The sequence below is a fragment of the Alligator mississippiensis genome, chromosome 1 (genome assembly GCF_030867095.1).
Source record: "Alligator mississippiensis isolate rAllMis1 chromosome 1, rAllMis1, whole genome shotgun sequence".
Taxonomy (NCBI): Eukaryota; Metazoa; Chordata; order Crocodylia; family Alligatoridae; genus Alligator; species Alligator mississippiensis.
Genome location: NC_081824.1, coordinates 422,263,679 through 422,284,757, shown reverse-complemented (window position 1 = coordinate 422,284,757; position 21,079 = coordinate 422,263,679). Strand labels below are relative to the sequence as shown.

Sequence of the window (21,079 nt, the reverse complement as noted above, 5' to 3'; positions counted from 1 at the left end):
TTCATCTTAGAGTCCACTAGGACTCCAAGATCCCTTTCCACCTCTGTGCCACCCAGCAGGTCATTCCCTAGGCCGTAGGTGTGCTGGACATTTTTCCTCCCTAGGTGTAGCACTTTGCATTTCTCCTTGTTGAACTGCATCCTGTTGTTTTCTGCCCACTTGTCCAACCTATCCAGGTCTGCCTGCAGCTGTTCCCTGCCCTCCGGCGTGTCCACTTCTCCCCATAGCTTTGTGTCATCTGCAAACTTGGACAGAGTACATTTCACTCCCACGTCCAAGTCGCTGATGAAGACATTAAAGAGTATCGGTCCAAGGACCGAACCCTGCGGGACCCCACTGCCCACACCCTTCCAGGTCGAGACCGACCCATCTACCACGACTCTTTGGGTGCGACCCTCTAGCCAATTCGCCACCCACCGGACTGTGCAGTCATCCACATCACAGCCTCTTAACTTGTTCACCAGTATGGGGTGGGATACCGTATCAAAGGCCTTCGATATCTATCAGCTGAAGAACATATCAGGAATTAGGGATCAAGTACATTCCACCATTGTCTGTAATTCTGGTCTGCCAGTCCAGTGGCTTTTTCAGGTTCCTCTGGACTGTGCCATTTGCTACCTAAGAACAGCCATAAAAATTGGAGAAAAGTCATTAGGAGTTGGTGGCCAAATCTCTGCACATTGTTCTTCATGTATATGTTGCTTCTTGTACTGAATATGGTTTTTTTTTGTTTTAGTTTTTAGAGCTGCAAGTTTTCATGTTACCTGGAATATAATTTTAAATGTGTCATATTTACTTTCTTCATTATTATATGATTCATTATTATAACTTAGTTTACTTTGTACTCTGCTAAAAATGTCCTTGCTGATTATTATTTTTAAATATAGATATAGTAAATTATTAGTTATGGAAAATCATAATTTTATGTTTTATTTAATGTGTTCGTACTGTGATGCTGAAGTAGGAAACTGCTAGTTTCTATTAACTGTTTCAGCTGTGTCTGTCTTTTTTCCTCTTTTCCCTATAAATGTTGTTCTTTAAAGTACCCTACTAACTGGTATGCTCTTTCCTATCTCTCGATACATAACTGCTTTCCTTCCTTCAGAGATGCTTTTTTGTTGATAGTGCCATACTTGCATGTTTCAATGAGATAGGACTTCTGTCATGGATCCACAGTGGACCAGGCCACACGCAATTATTAGCTGGCTCACATCTGATTCCATGATTTTCTCCACAGTTGTGGTCATACCATCTATCCCTCACCCAAGTTTGAGCCATGGATTCCTTGCCAAGTTAATTCCTGAGCAGAGCTTTGCCCACTCATTTTACAAAGGTAATATTAACATCATCTCCTAACCTGTTTGGGTGTTCTTATTTAATGTAATGTAATTCAAGAACTAACCATGATGTAATTGCTGCTAAATAAGTATACGCCGCAGGTTACATGGAGATCAGCCTGTCACCTGATGATGATGATACCTTTAAGACAATACTTTAGTTCCTGGCTACATTTACTTTAGGAAATATATTTCTGACTTTTTCCCATTTGTTCATTTCAGCAACATCTAGTAGGCAGTGTAGTAGGAAAACACAAGTACAGTGTTAAGGAAAAGAACAGTAAGAAGGAATTATTAATTATTTTTGGTTTGGCTTATTCTGGTGGCTACAACAGTGCATCCTTTACTTATGTTAGAAATTGAGCAAAAATTTAAAGTATTGATTAACTGCAATAAATGAAATATTTAGTGCTTTTTAATGTTCCCCTTTTCTGTATTTTCTCCTTTTCTCTTCCCTTCCTTTTCCTCCTTTTTTTCACTTTGATGGCATGTTAATGTTCATATGTTATGAACTGTACTCTTGTTTTACATAGGTCGGATCCTATGCTGGTTTAGAAAGGGAGAAATGTATTCACAACAAATAATGTATATTTTAGGCCTGAGTTTTCAGATGAAAAATAAACATAAGCATGATTTTAGATGCCAGGAAATTGTATCTCCATGATCTGAGAGATGCATTTTTAGTCAGGCTTCCACATACATATTCCAGCTTTTGTGTACATTACATTGGGAGAATAAACAAGTACCACAAAGCTGATTATGGTTTATCTCAGGAAACATACATCATTCTGATATAATTTGGAAGGATACAGGGCATGCTAAAAAAACCCTAAAATTTAGCAGTTAAATCTTTTTTTTTAGTACAATAGGCTGAACTGCCATTTACTCATAATTCTTTGTGTATATATAAAGTATTGGTGTTCAGAGTGCCAAACCCCTCAATAAGATAAAAGTTTAGTATACTGGATTTATCATTCCAAACCTTTCTACTGACTGTACCAATTTCAAATTCTAATAAATATTAACCTATAGTTTCTCTTGATATTGCATTTCTTATTATTTCCACTCTCCTACCAGAAATGTTCTTCTACATCTGATGAGCATATTTTTATCTTGAGTTGCTAATTTAATATTCTTACTTATGACATAACTGATGCACTTAATCCATCCTTGATAAAAGGAAAAACATGCTGTTAATTCAAAAGTGCTGCAGAAGAAACCTTCAGATTAAATTAAATCTTGTTTTCTTTTTTCTGCATGTGCAATGCCTTTTTATGTAGTGTGCATTAGGATGTTTCATTTTTAGCCATATCATCTTGTAAATCAGCTTGATTACCATACTTTAAATTATACAGAACAAATTTTAAATTAATTTTAGGCATTTAAAAAGAGATATACAAAGGCTATGTATGGGACAAGAGATAGGTCATAGTAGCAGGGAAAAAAGAAGATTTTTGCTAATACTGTATTCTGGAACTTGAGATATAATACAGGTAGCAAGAGTAGAAAAACATAAATTCTTAAAAAGATAGAGGCAATGTGTACCAAGACACCAAAGCAAAGTAAACCCTTTTCTATAACAGACTTGTCTCCTCTACGGTGGCTTTCAACAATAATTTTGTTATCATTAATAGATACTTATTTGTTTTATTTATTAAACCATATACCTAGTAATCATATATATATTCACTAATATAAACTTACCTTTCACCAGCATTGATTTAAATCAAAGTGATTTTTAATCTTTGAAATTGTAATTTTAAGTTATTTTTGTTATTTTAACATGTTGATTTGCTCCTAAGTTTCAGTTTTACCCTAAATTTGATATAATATTTTATAAACAAGGAAGTGGCATGTAAGCAAATACCATCTTTTATTGCACACACAACACACCTTTTCCTTTAAAATCATGCTGCAGGGAAGCTAATTTTCCTGCCCTGGATAGAAGCACCCTGCTTTGATTCCTGCTCCATAGTGCAGCAGCTGTTGTATTAGTATTCAGGCAATGGAAGGAGCCATTTGACTTAATAGTCCATTGTTCTTCATTCCAGAGGTGTTAACAAGTGTCTTTCCTTCTTAATGGTCTTGATGTCTATGTCCCACTAATCAAGCTAATTTTTCTTAGGGTAGTTTTGCTGTCTGCTAGCTGCTCCTAGTCTCCTTCCTCATAGTTCATGGCCTTTGGAGCTAGGAACAGATATTCAAAAAGCCTGAGCCTGAATTGATTCAGTCTTAGCAGGTTGGTCTAACCTGGCTAAGCTAAACTGGTTTGTAACAGCACAGACATCCCAGAAATGCAGGCAAATGCCTGCAGTGGCTCAGGCTAGAAGCCAGGGAGCACCAGAGCAGCCCTCCGTTCCCTTCCACCATGCTGAGCTGAGGGCGGGGCATGGACAGGCCCTGGCAGGATACTCTGATTAGGGAGGCCCCCCTCCTCTCCTTGATAACAGAGCATTTATCAGCTTTGTTATCAGCATTTAACACCCCATCAGAAAATGAAGTCCCTTTCATTAGTTCAAGCTGTTCTTAAACAAGGAAGGGAACATTCCAAGGAGGGACATTGCCAGCTACCTGTTGATTAGCTCCAAAAAGGACACAGTCCTGTCTGCCTTTGTCCTGTCTCCTTTCAGCACAAACCGTAGCCAGCATGTGGTATGCTAGCTGATGCTGAGAGGTGTCTGTGTAAGGCAGAGGGGAGGGGGGAATCCCTGCTTAGCAGGGAGTGGGAGTTGGGGGACCAGGGGAAAGGCAGTCAGATGCCTGCAGTCTCTGCTGGAGCTCCAGCCAGGGAGCAGAGGAGAGGGGCCAGCTCTGCTGTGGAACAGAGAGCCCCGCCTATCCCTGAGAGCATGCTGGGATGCTGGGGGAGTCTGGTTTAACTTAAACCAGGAAGGGGTCTGGGACAGATATTGCATAAAATGGTTTGACCCAAATCAGTTAAGTCTGATACTACATTCAACCAGGTTTATCTCAAACTGGTTTCAGCCATTTTCAAACTGGTTTATGTGCACTGAGCATCTGTTCTGTTACAGGTTTAAACCTGTTTCTGATCACTTAAACCAGTTTACGTGTAATGTCTGTCCCTAGCCTGAAGGCTCTTTAATTCTTTTTGAAAGCATAGATCCACCCATGGAGACCGGACTTCAACATCATCTAGGGTTTTAGCTTCAGTTAAGCAGGAAAGGGAGGGTGAGTGAGCTGAAGGTTAGGGTTCTGTCTCTGATCTGTGCAGCCATAACTCTGGCAAAATCTTGTTTCCCTTTGTTCTGCCTTCTCAAAACAAGGTGTATACTATATTTTAGGGCATGTTGTATGGGAAAAAATGCAGTATATAGCTTAACATACGTATATTTGGAATTTTTATTTATGTTTCATTATGCTATAAAATGGTGAATGGTGATTCTTATTAGATGGTGAACTGTTTACTTGTGATATGTACTGAGCTATTTTTCAGTGGAAACTAGACCTCAATGCTGGGGGACAAAAATCATTTTGAAAGCTTTTTTTGTTATTTACACACAACCACCAGTAGTATAATTTGGGGGGAGGGTAGAAGGGGCAACCAGGGCAGCAGTTCTGGGTGCTACTTTTGTTAGGGGCCACTAAAAATAGCTGCTGCTGCTGTGGCTTACACCAGAGCCATCAGCGCTGCAGGAGCTGACACTGTCTTGTGTAACAAAACTGCCTGCTATGCCTCTGCAAACTACCTTAAGCAAGCTTAGAAAAGTGAAGGGAAAACATTAAAATACTTTGCATTTAAAACTAGCTTTTTAACAAAGCAATATTTGTCAGTGTTTTAAGCTGATTGTTTCTGGACATTGTGTCCTTCAGAATTTTTGAACTCATATGGTGCCTACACATGCACTACCGCCACTCCCAGAGCACATGTATAAAGGCCTGTAGATCTCAGCTTCTCAGATCTAGCTTTGATTCAAAGATTGAAAGAGGAAACTAAGATTTCTTTCTTCCTTTTTCAACTCCTAATCCATTTTTCAGATTTATAGTACAATATTATCTGCACCTTCAAAAGCAGCTACAGCTGCTAAAAGTTTGTTTATCTTTTACAATAATTCTGGCTCCATATGCTTACGTAATAGTAAGTTTAGATCCCAATATTGGTTGTCATAGTTTTTTCATTTTAAATAAGCTTAATTTTCTGAAATACATTCTAAAAAATAATATAAATGCAGGTTTTTTTTTCTGAATTTTATCCACTTTGGTTTTATTGTAGGAGTTCCTTCTTTTTCATTGTCTAATGATCATTTTGATGAATCTGTGTACGCAATGATACGTTTAACAAAACGTATATAATTATTGGTAGAACTGTATTTAAAGCCCTTTGAGACTAGACCTTGGTAATTGGGGAGGGATGTTGGATGCTTAAAAGCATCCATCTTTAGTAGAATTGTAACCCTTAAACTTTCATTCATGCTCCAGCAAGAATGTAATTGAAAACTGGATGGTAGTTCATTTTTATGTTGGTCCTAGCTTTGCTCTTCCACCCTCTCTGTATTCAGTTTATGCTTGCTTAATAAAACTATTCAGTTAAAACTACAGTAAAAATTTAGGTACCCAGAATCCAATCACTCAGACTTGCATTTAATTAGGCAATATGTAGGGAAATCGCTGGTTATTTAAATATGTATTTAAAATTAATATAATGTGAATTTTTCTTAAATTGTTTTTTGATAATGTGCATGTTCTGTTAGTTATTTTTGGGTAGTCGCAAGGCCATAGTAGCTTCAAATATTTTTCCGTATGCAGTTGGAACATGCATCTAATGGGCAAGTACAGCCAGTATCAAATATAAGCTCTGAGGATTTTCATTGTCATTGCATTTTGCATTAAGCTTTACTTTGAAGTGTTTAGCATATGAAACTGTTCTTAATCCAGATTGAAGATGGTAGTGTAGATGTGGTTTACCACTAAGTAAATGCTGTAGTGTAGTTTATGGGGGAATTAACATTTTTAGTGCTTATGCTCTATCAGTTGTTTGAATGTTACACACACACACACACACACACACACACACACACACACACCCCCCCCCCTCCTCAGTTTTTGTTGCAGTTTAATGCATTGTATAAGCGCAAAAATAAGAACTAAAGAAAAAAGATAAAGCCAAGTTCCTCATATGGTTATGAGGATTGTGGTAAAACTAAGATTGTATTGTCTTTATACTGATAGGTACATCACAGAATTATCTTTGCAATGGCTACATTTTCTTTATTTTTAAAATATGTCTCATGGTAACTGTTTTGCAAATTAATACATAACACCAGTTGCACAGGACAAATATTAGAATACAACTCTGGAAAATTAACACGTCATTTAACTTTTTATACTCTTTCTGACCACCTGAATTTTAAAATAATTTAATATTCTTTAAAGAAAAAAATGATGATCTTAAACATGGAGCTAGCGAATGGGTCATGTATAGAATGAGCACTGAGTGGGCAGGATAGCTCTTAACCAGTAAATATCAGATAGGATAATTTAGAAATAATCAATCTGCCTAAGCTGCAATGGTATTTCATTGTAGTCAAGTACACAGTATTTTAAAGTGGGTAGAGTACTATATTCTCTTTGACTTTCAAAATGTGAGCACCTATTACTACTTAGGCAATGTAAATATCCTTGAAAATGTATATTGTCATGATAATTAAGAGAACACGCATCAAATAAAATTGGGAGACGGAAAATATTAGCACCCTCTCAAATTCTGCACCAAGTAAAATGCTTAAACAGCACCTTGTAGCTCAGCTTCATGGCCTGATTGTCTGTCTTCTTTTTTTTGCATAATTCTTTGACCAGTGAAATAATTAACAAAATCGGTGGTTAAATTTTAGCTAAAATTAGATAGTTTACAGGTATCATAGATTAATTTTGCCTTCTGGCACAACCTAATTTGTTTAATATTCATTCACAATTTTAAGATTATGTTCATAGTTGTATGGGTTGTGAAACTTTTGTTTTGTTTTTAAATTAACTGTTAGACTTTGGAGCCTGGTCTGATTCTCTCTATGGACCTATCCATCACATATTCACAAATTGTCCTAGTTTAGTCCTATGCTACAAGTACATTAAATTGAATTAAAACTCTGTGTGTTTAATGTGTTCAACTTTAATTCATTTGAGATAACCCTTGGCCAGAGGAGGGGGACACTGCTTATCCATTTGGGGATTTCTGTATTGAAACAAGGCTGAGTCCTTATTTGTTCTTGTTACTAATCAGAGCTGCTCCCCAGCCTTCTTCAGATTCATAGTCTATCCCCATAAGAAACAAAATGTGTTCTCCCTTCCTTGTCTACTCCAGTTTTATTATAAAATGTGCCCTTACCTACTCTATTTGCCATTGCTACTAATTTACCTGGGCATCCCTGACGTTTTTTTTCCCCTTCTATTTTCCATTCTCCTTTCCAGATCTCACCAGTGGGAATAAAAATATTATTTCCATTGTCTGGTTCTCTTCTTGGGTGCCTCGTAACATTCAGTAGTGATTTGCAAAGCCTGGAGTACTTCCAGAATGCATGGAAGGAAAGGATCAAGAAACATTCCATGTAGTGGCAAATTTTTTTCCATGCTGCAGGTTCAGACCTTATGTCATAGTTTCGTAGTTTCATAGTTGGTAGGGTCGGAAGGGACCTGAGAAGATCATCTAGTCCGACCCCCTGCCGTGGCAGGAAAGAATACTGGGGTCAAATGACCCCGGCCAGACGTTCGTCCAGCCTCTTTTTAAAGACCTCCAGGGTAGGAGCCAGCACCACTTCTTTTGGAAGTTGGTTCCAGGTCCTAGCCACCCTGACAGTGAAATAGCACTTCCTAACGTCTAGCCTGAAACTACCCTCCGCTAGCTTGTGTCCGTTGTTTCTTGTAACTCCTGGGATTGCTCGGGGGAACAGGGACTCTCTCAATGCCTGCTGGTCCCCCTTGACTAGTTTGTCGACTGCCACTAGATCCCCTCTCAGCCTTCTCTTTTGGAGGCTGAACAGGTTCAGGTCCCTCAGCCTCTCCTTGTAGGGCCTGCCCTGCTGACCCCTGATCATGCGGGTGGCTCTCCTTTGGACCCTCTCCATATTGGCCACATCCCTCCTGAAGTATGGTGCCCAGAACTGGATGCAGTACTCTAGCTGTGGCCTGACCAGTGTCGCGTACAGGGGGAGGATCACCTCCTTGGACCTGCTTGAGATGCATCTGTGGATGCACTACAAGGTATGGTTGGCCTTCCTGACTGCGTCCCCACACTGTCGGCCCATGTTCATTTTGGCATCAATGATGACTTCAAGATCCTTTTCTGTCTCAACACTGGCAAGAAGGGAGTTCCCCAGCCTGTAGGTATGCTGCTGGTTCTTCCTCCCCAGGTGCATTACCCTGCACTTGTCAGTGTTGAACCCCATCCTGTTCTCTTCGGCCCACCCCTGTAACCTGTCTAGATCTGCTTGCAGCCTGTTCCTGCCTACTAGCGTACCCACTTCCCTCCACATCTTAGTGTCATCTGCGAACTTGAACAGGGTGTTTTCTACCCCCTCGCCCAAGTCACTGATGAAGATGTTGAATAGTACGGGCCCAAGGACCGAGTCCTGGGGAACACCACTGCCCACATCCCTCCAGGTCGAATAAGACCCTTCCACCACCACCCTCTGGGTGTGGCCCTCCAGCCAGTTAGTGACCCATCTGACCGTGTAGGCATCAACACCACTGTCTCCTAGTTTCTTACTGAGAATGGGGTGAGAGACAGTGTTGAAGGCCTTCCTGAAGTCCAGAAAGACTATATCCACTGCGACACCTGCATCCAAGGACTTGGTGACCTGGTCATAGAAGGCCACCAGATTGGTTTGACAAGACCTGCCCCTAATGAACCCATGCTGGTTGCCCCTGAGCATAACCTCCCCTGTTGTCCTGTCACTTCTTAATATAGGTACCATAAATGGAAAGCTACACTATTTACTTTGTGTCAGTCTGGCACTTCAGTGAAATATGGCCTGTTTTCTACACATTTCAAAAGTCAATATTTATGTGGGAATGCTCTGATTATTTCTCCACATGAGACAACATAATGAAGATTCAAATAGTAGACCACTTGTGCATCAGCAGAAAGGTTCATTTATCACTTTGAGATGTTTGAGCATATAGAATGGCAACCACCACCTGCAGGTGAAATGAAATAAATTGCTTACAAAGAAAGCTTCTTTCAGATTTACAGGGTACATCTACATGTGCGCTGTACTGAGGAGTTGACTAATTAGCTCCACAGTAAAGTGTCACTGTCTACATGTGCTCTGGTATCAGGGTGCAGTAAATTAACTCTGCCGTAAGATAGTACTGTTCCTGACAGTACTATCTTACAGCAGAGTTATTAACTGCAATGAAACCTATGTGAACCCTGACCCGGGTGTAAATTGTAAATGTTAGCCCAGGCAGCAGGGGGGTAGACTCCTGCCTGCTGCCTAGCAACACAGCTCCTCACATTCGGCACTCTCATGCCCCAACCAGCCCCTCCACAGCCTGATGCTGCCACTCGGAACCCGGGGCTGACCACACCAAGCCTGCTGCCAGCTCTGCCCTGGATCAAAGTGCTGTTGTCCTGGGTGCACATGTAGATGCTGCACCCAGGAGCAGTTAACTGTGGCTCTAACTGCTTCAGAGTTGCTTCACATTAATTTCGTATGTAGATGCATCCACAGATCTGTAAACAAGAATGGAGTTTGAACTTCAGCTTTCAGACAAGTTTTTCATCTTGCCAAATTTGGAATCCATTTTTGGATAAACAGCTTGGAAAACCATAGGACATGTATAAGAAAGAAGAGTAGGTTACGAAAGGCCCGTATTGCTAGGAGGAAACAAAAATGAACCTCTTAATTTCTAATGGGCAAGAGGAAACTAGCAAATGAAAAGGGATGTTCAGCAAGGAGAGATAACTGAGCATATCTTAATAGAGCTTAGAAAGGGGTTATGAGAACTTTGTATCAAGCTACAAAAAGGCTTACAAGCAACTTTGATATCCAAATTTGGTACGATTCTTGCAGGAGAAACTGCACAATTGTCTATACTCTCCCAGTTTCTAGCAGGAGAGCAGAATTTCTTCTGCTAGAAATATAATGCCTGTCCATACCCTGAATACCTGCCCAAAGCAAATAACGTAGAGAGTTTGCAAATCCTGCCATGTGATTCTTCAGCCAAGAATGGGAGGACACAATCCATCCAGAAGAAAGGGGGAAAAATCATAAAATGTCCTGAGGGGATTTAAATGTAACTGTTATTCACTCATGCTACTGTCAATCCCAGGGAAACTCTTTGGTACATTTATTCTGAAATAGAGCCTGCAGTACCACCAATTATATTTCAAGAAAAATAAGCTTTTTGTGCCTCATACATTCTTGGTTTGATCATATCTTCTTATAACACAGTATCTTTAAGTAGCAGCTACAATTCATTTTAAACTTCATTGATTTTTAGAAATCCTTTGATAGTGTAGCTAGGGGTCCCTGTGACAGATATTGGAACCCTATGGATTACCTTGTAAAATTGTCCAGATTTTCAAGAGTCTTTAGGAGACTACCAGATGTGCTCTGATCTGCAGCCAGGAACTAACAGATGGGTTTGATGTTATCACTAGAATTAGACAAGTGTGCTGTCTTCCCTTTGTTCAGTATTGATGTTGGCTTTGTTATATGACAAACCTATAGCAAGGAAACTGGAATTCCATAGGCGAGCTGACCTCTGATACTGATATTTAGTTCCTGATACCATATTTATATGAATCCAAGAGTACTTTGAATTTAAGACAATCACCAGTAATTATGTTCTATATATGGAAAAGCGTAAATCTGTTATAACTTTCCATGTACAGAATCTAATTATTGGGGTCTTAAATTCATCCTCTCCACTGCTGTAGTGGGGCAAGCAGTGGTAGGGGACAAGAGGCCATACCCCAGCCCCTTGCCCCCCTGCTGCCCTTCCAGCCCCTGTTCCCCTTGTCCCTGCCCCTTGTCCCCATGACCATTTGCCCCCTGCCCCCCTGCCCTCCCTTTCCCCCTACTTTCCCAATCCTTGCTCCCCACTGTGCCTGTCTCCCCATGTCTGTGCCTCACCCCTTCTTTCCAGTCCTCCTGATGCCTGCTGCCTGGTTTTCCCCAACCTACATACCCCACCACATGCTTTTGGGGAGCTCTGGATCCAGCTCCATACCCTGGTCCCAGCCCCAGTCCAGCCCAGCTAGCCAGAAGCAGCAGCAGTAGCTCCAGGACCAGAGCTGGAACTGTAGCTGGAGGTAACCATCCTGGGGGCTGGGGGGAGGTTGTCAGCAAGGGGGAAGCCTGCAAAGTGTCCCCTGCACTCCCCCTCTGCCCCACAAGGTGCACACTGTGAGTCTCCCCCATGGGCCCCCACATTCATCGTGCATTTTCTCCTGAATTGCCTTTGTGGCATGCTCCTACCCTTTGGTACATGAGGCACCCTGGCCCAGGGAAAACAGCATCTCAGTTCCAGCTTTGGCCCTGGGACCAGAGCCAAAGCTGGATCTGAGCTGCCCCCTGCCCTAGGCTAGTACTTGAATCTAAGATGAGGCTGCCACCCCACCCTCCCCATGTTGATTGGGGGAAAATATGATATATCAATAAATAAAATTCAATAAAAAACCAAGAGTCTAGTTAGAACACTTTAAATGCTTATTTTTTATAATCAATAAGTAAAAAATCAAGGCTTTGAATTTCAATAGGACCTCAAAAATTATTCCTTTGTTCTAGAAGGAATAGCTTTCAGACTGATGCAGAGTTTAATATCATAGGCAGCACCTTTTGTAACTGTAGAAGAGACTGTAGGCAATGTTCTGCAGCACAGCTCAAATCTGGAGACTGTAAAGTGACAAGAGGAGGAGTTACTGATGATGGAAAGCACTCCTTACCATTTTTACTATCTCTCTGTTTAGGAGCACTGTGGCATGACCTTAAAGCTCCCCGTACTACCCTTATATTTGGTGTCTGGAAGCTATCAGTCATGTGTGAGTTCTGTGTTCTGGTAGATTTCTCAAAATATTTCCCTTTCCCTAACATCATTATAAGTTCTGTCTTCCCTAGTGTAATATTAAGCCAGCTGTTCCATGTTCATTTATTTTACTACTTCAAGACACCAGGAGATCATATTAATGACAGAAGCTGCATGTGCAGAACAGAGATCCATGATAGCATAATGTTAGTACATGAGCTTTCTTCTGGGCAGTTTTTATCAGGGGGAAGAAATATTTAAAGGGAAATCCGTAAGTTCTTTAAGAGATATGTATCTCTAAAATTACCACTCTGATAAACTGTGTTTATGGCTGAGAACTCATGCACCAGGTGCCCAGCTGGCTTTGTGTTATGTATCAAAGTTCATGGGTGGGCCACAACACAGTAGTGTAACCAGGGAATTCTGCAGCAACATTTTTAGTTGAGAGGGAGAGGGAAATGAAAGGAAAAAAAAATAAGCAGGAAAGGCTAGGCTGGGGTATTGGGGGTTTCTGTTTCATTTTTGTTACTTTACTTAGAATCATAGAATCATATCACCGGAAGGGACCTGTAAGATCATCAGGTCTGGTCCCCTGCTGCTGGCTGTAGGAAGTTATTGGGCTCAGATGAGTTTGACAAGGTGCCTGTCCAGCCTCATCTTGAACACCTCCAAGGATGGTGACTGCACCACCTCTGCTGGGAGTGTGTTGCAGATTTTGGTGACCCTTACAGAGAGATTTTTTTTTCTTATGTCTAGCCTGAATTTACTCTCTATTAGCTTATACGCATTGGCCTTTTTCCTCCTTTGATATGCCTTCCCTGATATACTTGTAGGTGGCTATCAAGTTACCTCTCAGTCTTCTTTTATTCAGACTGAACAGGCCCAGATCCTTTCCTCATAGGGCCTATCCTCTGCCCTTCCCCGTATGGGTGGCCCTTCTTTGTACCCTCTCAAGCTTATCCATATCCTTCTTGAAGTGCAGTGCCCAGAACTGGACACAGTACTCCAGTTGAGGCCTCACCAATGCCATACAGAGAGGGAATAGCACCTCCTTGGATCTTTTGGAGGATCTTGCACTTCTCTCTGTTAAACCTCATCTGATTCCATTCTGCCCATTAATCCAGTCTGTCACAGTCATCCCAGGTCATCTTTACCCTATCCTCTGATGTGCCTGCATTTCCCAATAGCTTGGTATCATCCACAAACTTGATCATCAAGCTTTCCACCCCAAGTTGTTAGTATTAAGGAGCATGGGTCCAAGCACTGATTCCTGAGGGACCACTGGAGACAGACCTTCAGAATGAGTCCTTCCCATCGATTACAGCTCTCTGGGAGTGGCCTCTAAGCCAGTTGTCCACCCACCTCGCTGTAGACTGGTCCAAACCAGTACGCTCCAGTTTGCTTGAGAGAATCTCGTGGGAGATGGAATCTAAGGCTTTGCTGAAGTCCTCATAAATGTTGTGAACCTTGTGCCCCTCATCCAGATGGCTAGTTACCTGGTCATAGAAAAGCACTAGGCTTGTCAGGCATGATCTACCCTCCACAAAGCTATGCTGGTTGCTTCTTAACACCATGTCTTGTAATTGATGGTCTCCTTAATAAATTTTTCAAAGATTTTCCCCAGGACCAAAGTCAGGCTGACTAGTTTGTAGTGTGCAGGGTCATCCTTCTTCCCTTTCTTAAAGATGGGCACTACGCTGGCTCTCTTCCAGTTCTCCAGGACCACTCCCTCCCGAGTTCCACAACTTTTCAAACAACTTGGTGCTGCTTTAAACTCAGCCAGTTCCTTCAGGATGCGCAGGTGCAGGTTGTCTGACCCAGCAGACTTGAAAATGCCCAAGTTTTGTAGGAGATGCCTCACCTATTCAGGACTGATTACATGTAATCTGTTGTCTTTCTGATGTTCCCTGGGTCTCTGGGCAGGTTTGTTTTTATAAGTTGTTTTTTTTCCCTCACTTTGTTCTGTTGTTCATTTTCCCACTTTATAAGTTATTCGTTCTCTTTCTATAAGCTGCCTTAAGCCTTTGCTGAGAAGGACAACGTATAAATCTAGTACATAAAAATATAATCAGTACAGGTAGACCTCATTGTTTATTTTGACCGTATGTTCTCTACTTAAGCAAATGCAGGAGGCAGTTAGGAAAGAAATAAGAATGCCTTGATGTTTTTGTTAAACTCATGAGCAGTGAAGCTAAACTTTTTTAGCATCTAGAGTTAACCTGTTGAAGTGAGTTCACACGCACATTCTAGAATTTCTGTTTCAAGTATCTCCATTTGGAAAAACATTTTTGCATCAATTTGACATTGGTTTGCATTATACAGCATCAATGCAGCATATATTTAATGGGTTAAAGGATGGGAGAGCAATTATTTGAGCCAGAGGACCACTTAGGGAATTTTGATGAGCTGTTGCAGGCCAGATCAGCACCTCCCCACCTTCTCCCACCACATCAGCACCCCTCCAGGCCCCCTTTTCCCCGCAACAACTTATCAAAACTCCCAAAGTGGCTCTGACCCACATCTGGATGGGTGGATGGGATGGGGCCACAGGCAGGCAGGTAATGGCATCTGGGAGTGTAGCAGGTGGGACCGGGGCTGGGATCATGGGGCTGTGACAATGTGGGGCCAGGGCCCAGGGCTGAGCCACAATCAGCTCCCTGCACATCACTGATGGTGCCAGTTCCACAGCAGGTTGTGGCTCAGCCCTGCGCCCTGGCCCCATGCTGTCACTGCCTGGTGATCCTGGCGTCTTCTTGTTGACTGGCCAGGACCCATGCGGGTAGTGCAGATGGGATGGAGTCACGGGTGGGCGGGGAGCAGTGTCTGGGAGTGGAATGGGTAGGTGGAGCTGGGGCTGGGTTTGCAGGACCATGATAGTGTAGGGCCGGGGCCTGGGGAAGTGCCATAATCTGCTCCCTGCACCCCTGTGCCCACAGAACTGGCACTTGTCACAGGTACTTGTGGGGAGCAGATAAAAACTCTGCCCTGGGCCTCTTCCCCACGCTGTCACCACTCTGCAATCCTACCCCTGCCTGCCCATCCTGCTTCCCCACTCCTTCCCCTGTCTGTGGCCCCATTCCACCTGCCCAGCCACATGCTCTGGCCATGCTGGTCCCACCCCCAGCAGTGGTTGCAGGGCAGACAGGCTAAGGTGCACAAGCCAGGTCTAGCAGTATCTGCAGCTGGAAAGAACTGCTGCCAGCAGGGCTGCTGGAAGTGAGTCCAACCGCCACACCACTCCTGCTCCGCTGCGTACCCAGGGGCAGCGGGAACAGCCACACACACTGTGGCCCAGGCTGCCCCACATGCCTGGGCTTGAGCAGGGCTGAGGGACCCACCATGGGCTGGACAGAATCCCTTGGTGGGTCAAGTCCAATGTGAGTCACATATTGCCTGGGCAGTTGGTTTTAAGACCTGGGTAGAGCAGATATCAAAGTGGGATACTTCTGTTCTGGCAAAAAATTAGTTTCCCCTGCTGAAGACATGCACACAATCTTTGGAAGCTTATTTTTGAGGAAAAGGTATGTGTGATATGCAAGGTAAATACAGTAACTAGAGATGGGAATCATTATCGTGAAGGGAATACCACTAGTGTTGTTCAATATTTTTATCAGTGATCTGGAAGAAAACATAAATTACGGTAGGTCGTCTACAGATGGCAAATTGAGTTGAGGTTGTAAATAATGGTAAGGGCATGTCGTGTCTACAGTGACGTGGATCACAATGCAAGTTGGATTCACTTGAATTATAAAATACTGCTAAATGCAAGTTCATTGATGAATTGAGAAATCTAGGCTGTAGTTCTAATATACTATGCTATACTTCCCATAATACGTGGTAAAGGAATAGCCCAAACATGGAGATCATACTTGATAACCAGCTGATCATGTGCACCCAATATGATTCTGTTACTAAGCATTTTTAACATAAGGATGGTTCACAACCTGCTTAGTTTACAGCAGGTTGCTGAATTAAGAATGACTCAGTCATCTGCTTACTGCAGTGTATTTCAAATAGTATTTCCAAGGAGGCTTCTTATCTGATCTGCTGGAGAATACCAGCGATCCCACTCAAATGACTCGAGAAGCAGCGCTCTTTGAAATAAGAGTTGCAGCAGGCAGATGACTTGACTCTACGGCCCCATGCACCTGTTTGCTGCAGCTCTATGTACTACCCCAAGCCAGTTTGCAAGCCCTCAACTTCACAGGGAGATTAGGAACATAACAATGCAAAGAATCTGGGTTCTACCTTAGTATGATCTGAGATACAGAAGTCTTATTTCATCATCCTTCATAGCGTGCGGGCCGGGAACGATCCGAGGCCCTTTTTTTTGCGCCGTGGGCTGTGGCCAGCAGCCCGGACACGCCGGGTCGGGGAAGGCAGGCAGCGCGCTAGAATTAGGCACGGACGCTTAATGTTTGTTTAAGATTGTTTACTTACACTGAAGATGGTCGCATTGTAGGCTGGAACGTTTCCAGGAATACTTCGCTTAAATCCTAGTTTAAGCGACTCGGAAAGAACTCCTAGTTTAATCCTAGGACTCGGAAAGAACTCTGATTCACTCACACGAAGTTTTCGAGGCTCTGTGGAACTTTGCGTGCAGGGAAGGGTACGTCGAGGGATCATTCGGCGACGGGGAAAAGAATCAATAGGTGATCAGTCTGTCAATCAGCTTAGCCGCAAGTCAAATCTCCTTAGAGGCACTCTGCAGCGTGCTCAAAGTTCTCTGACTTGGGCGGAAACCACTCAAGCCTCTTATACAGCTAGTAAGCCAATCGCTAGCCGCCACGTAGGAATAATTTAGAACTGACCAATAGTGGGGCACGAATTTAAATACAAATGGCGGGAACTCCTTGCAACGTGCATTTCTGTGTTGCAGCGAAGAAATGCAACCTGCAAAGAAAGCTACAAAAGGCGGGAAAATAATTCAGCAGTGCCGAAGCGCGCGCACAAAAAAAAAAATCACACCCTTGGGTTGTGACACATAGCTGAAGAACAGATCTCTTCATTTTTATGTTTAAGGGGTTCAAAGGCAGGTCTTGTGATAAGCAGGGATCCTGGTTTCCTCTGATAAAAAAGTCCTCAAAAGAAGTAACCCAAAATCCACAGTTTTGCTTGATTTTAAATGAAACACCACTATAGTAACCCAAAATTTATATATATATATATATATATATATATATATATATATATATATATATATATAGTAGTGTTTCATTTTAATCACAGAAAAATGTGGAGTTTGGGTTACTTTTTTAAAACCAAAAACTGGGGATTTGTTTGATCAGAGAAAACCAGGATCCCTAAATATGACACCCTCACTGGTGGATCCCCAGAATGCTCTTATATCAACTTTCTAGGCTGGCCATACAAAGAGTTTAGTTCTTACAGGGAGATGGTCCTGCCTATGAGATCCTTTCAGCATTATTTGAAAGCTGTTTCAGTCCTTGTGTAACAATATGGTTCTTCAGATCCACCTTTTCACAGAAGTCACACAGCTGGCCTTCAATGAAATTCTGTGGGGAAAAAAGGGGTGCTTACTAGAAGTCATTCTTATTCTCCTCCATTCCATGTCAGTGCCCAGCTAATTATCTGATTTCTAGAGGCTGAGTAGAATGTTAAAGGGGTGACAAACACCTACACCTGCAGTCTGTAGTGGGTAAGGACTGTAATTACCTTCCAGAGCACTACTTGGTAAAGCTTTAGTTTGATGAGCTTTAGTTAAAGCACCCCACCACCATTTTTCAGCACAGGGATGCTGATACATGTGATGCTCTTGGTGCTTTAATTAGAGTGGCTTTTAGAGCCACTCCAATTAAAGCATGCCCTCTGACTCTTGGAGCATGTGCATAAATGCTCCTATTGTTCAGTTTGGTACCAGGCCTTGGGGGGACTGGTCTTTGGCATATAGAGACATCTCCCCAGATGCTGTCATCAAATGACCACATAGAGGAAAGAAGTTAGATAATAAGTTTTTTTCAAGTACCTTAAAAGAAGACAAACAAAAACAACCAGGAAATACCCCACTATCTGTGCTATAATAACTAAGTTGGCTTCTATATAGTTTGTCTTCCATTTTATGTCTTTTTATGAAGTCATTATGTAGCATTCCAAGTCCCATGATAGTGGACACTTTCAAAAGTTTAGTAAGTGTGTGGTAAAGATAGGGAGACTTCCTTGTAAAGAAGCCTAATTTATTTGAAATTAGTTGCAATTTGTATATGTTTAAATTAAATATTCTCTCAGTTAAACTGAAGGGTACTGACTTTGGACCAGGCTGCAGTGAGGTGGGTGGATTCCTGGCTTAGAGGCCAGTCCCAGAGAGTTGTAGTCAGTGGGACATCTTCATCCTGGAGGGCTGTCTCCAGTGGCGCAGGGACTGGTGCTTGGACCTGTGCTTTTTAACATATTTATTAATGACTTGGATGGAATGCTATATGGTTAAGTTTGCCAATGATACCAAGCTGTGGGGAAATGTGGGCACACCAGAGGATAGGGTAAGGATCCAGGACAACCTAGACTCACTAGTTCTATGGGCTGATCAGAATCAGATGAGGTTCAACAGGAAAACGTGCCAGGTCCTTCATCTGGGTAGGAAGAACCTTCATCATAACTATAGGATTGGTGGCAGCCCACTGGGTGGCACAACATCTGAATGGGACCTGGTGGTCACAATCTACCAGAAGATTAATATGAGCCAACAGTGTGATGAAGTCACCAGCAGGGCAAATAGAACTCTGGTGTGCATCAGCCGATGTATTGCTAACAGATCCGGAGAGGTGCTTCTTCCTCTCTACTCAGCATTAGTGAGGCTGCAGGAGGAGAACTGTGCCCAGTTTGGGCACTGCACTTCAAGAATGATGCAGATAAACTCTAGAAGATGCAGAGAAGGGTCACCTGCATGATCAGGGGCCTGGAGGATAAGCCATATGAGGAGAGATTCCAATAACTAGGCTTGTTTAGTTTGAGTAAGAGGAGGCTGAGAGGTGACTTAATAGACACCTATAAGTATGTCAGGGGGGAGCACCAAGATCTGGGGGAGCAACTCTGCAGGAAGGCACCCCTTGGGAGGATGAGGCCAATGGGCACAAACTAACAGAAGGACAATTTAGACTGGACAGAAGGAAGAACTTTTCTCCATAAGGGTAGCTAGAACCTGGAACATACTCCTGGCAGAGGTGGTGCAGTTGCCATCCTTGGAGGTGTTCAAGAGGAGGCTGGATAAGTACCTCATTGAGCTAGTTTGAGCTCGTTAACCTCCTGCCTATGGCAGGGGACTGGACTTGATGATCTTCCAGGTCCCTTCTGCTCCATTGATTCTATGCAATTATTACTCACATTTTTTTTTTTTTTAATTACAGTAACAGAGTAAGGTAGCTCCTGTCCAAACTGGGTTGGGACCTGTGTTACCCAGAAATGGCTCAGTAAACAGTGTTCTTACCCTAGGATAAAAGGGATTTCTGTTCAGCCTGAATATGATGATGCCTGGGAACAATCTACATGATCAGCCCATTGGGAAGGTAGAGGAAGCCAGATAAATCAATTAGGTTCTTCTTTTTTCTTTCCCTTCTGTCTACCTAGAGCAAAAACTAGAATTAGCCAGGCAGCAGTACCCAAAAAGCCAAATTGAAATGGACAGAGAAAGAGTACTACCTAAGCTGTGCATCTTAGAGACACGCCTAGTTGAAATAATAGTTCATATGCGTACAGTAATATTGGCTAGAATAAGAAGCCTAACTGGCAGTAGTTCCATGGTAAGTGCTGATTGATATGTGAGCACTCATTCTAAATTACCCCACTGCACAGATCCAGACAAGGGATTTTCTTTACATTTCTACTACAACTTCCACTTGTAACACAAAAATAGAGGTTTTAGTAGCAGAAACTGGGAAATGAATAGGAGAACACTTGGAAAACATTGTCATGTTAGATCGAAACTGCAGGTTTATCATTTGGTTTACTGTTGTTCTCTTCTTTTTGTTATGTTCAGTCATTATGTGTGGTTCTTTTGCAACTTTATGTATTGTTGTAACTTGTCATGGTTTGCAGCAGAACTAGGATTGCCAGTAGGGACAGTTCATTGGTCACAGAGGTTTCCAGGCTAAAAGATAATGCACTTAGATTTGGTCATGTTCTACACAGATGTAAAATACCATTTTTAAGGACCTGGCTTTTTCAGATTTTTAGCAGCTCTTCTTTTGTTCAATTTTTATGGAAATTTTTAGTTATGCAGTTAGGCCTCTTGTACACATGATAGGGGTTTATCCCCCTAAACTGAAATGGTGGGTTTTTAATTGCAACGATTAAAAACCCACTGTTTCAATTTAGGGGCTTCCATTACTGTTATAGTGAAGGGCCCGATTCTTTTTTTTCCTTCCCTCCCTGCAGAGCCTGCCCACCTCTCCCTCAGCTGTGGGGCAAGCTGCTGGCAGGCCAAGCAGCCCCTGAGGTGTGGGGGGGACCTGGTTCTTCCCTCAATGGTGGTGGTACCCTCGGGGCTACCTGGGTGAGCTGCTAGTAGACGGGTGCCATCTGGGAAGCTCTGCCGCCATGAAGAAAAGGTTCGCAGCTCAAAGCCTGCCGGCAGCTCGCCCCTCAGCCATGGGAGAAGCAGGCAGTCTCCACACGGGGGAGGATCAGGCCCCTTGCCAATTTTTTTTCTTTTTCCTCAGCAGAGCCTGCCAGTGTGAGCTGCCGCTGGGCCCTGCAGGCCCTGAGCTGCAGAGGGGCCTGGTCTGTCTCTCTGCAGTGGCAGCGCC

At 42.7% G+C, this 21,079-nt stretch overlaps 1 protein-coding gene across 9 annotated transcripts in view; it reads left to right on the top strand.

Moving 5' to 3' along the window:
* Positions 1 to 21,079, top strand: part of NBEA (neurobeachin) — an 882,854-nt gene that overhangs the window by 361,731 nt on the left and 500,044 nt on the right. For 8 of the 9 annotated variants that reach the window (XM_019498256.2, XM_059716302.1, XM_059716129.1 and 5 more), the window contains one exon: positions 1,238 to 1,333. The exons of the other annotated variant lie outside the window; for it this stretch is intronic. In XM_019498256.2, the coding sequence (XP_019353801.2) occupies positions 1,238 to 1,333 (96 nt within the window). The remainder of the gene's footprint in view (positions 1 to 1,237; positions 1,334 to 21,079) is intronic. 9 annotated transcript variants of the gene reach the window in all.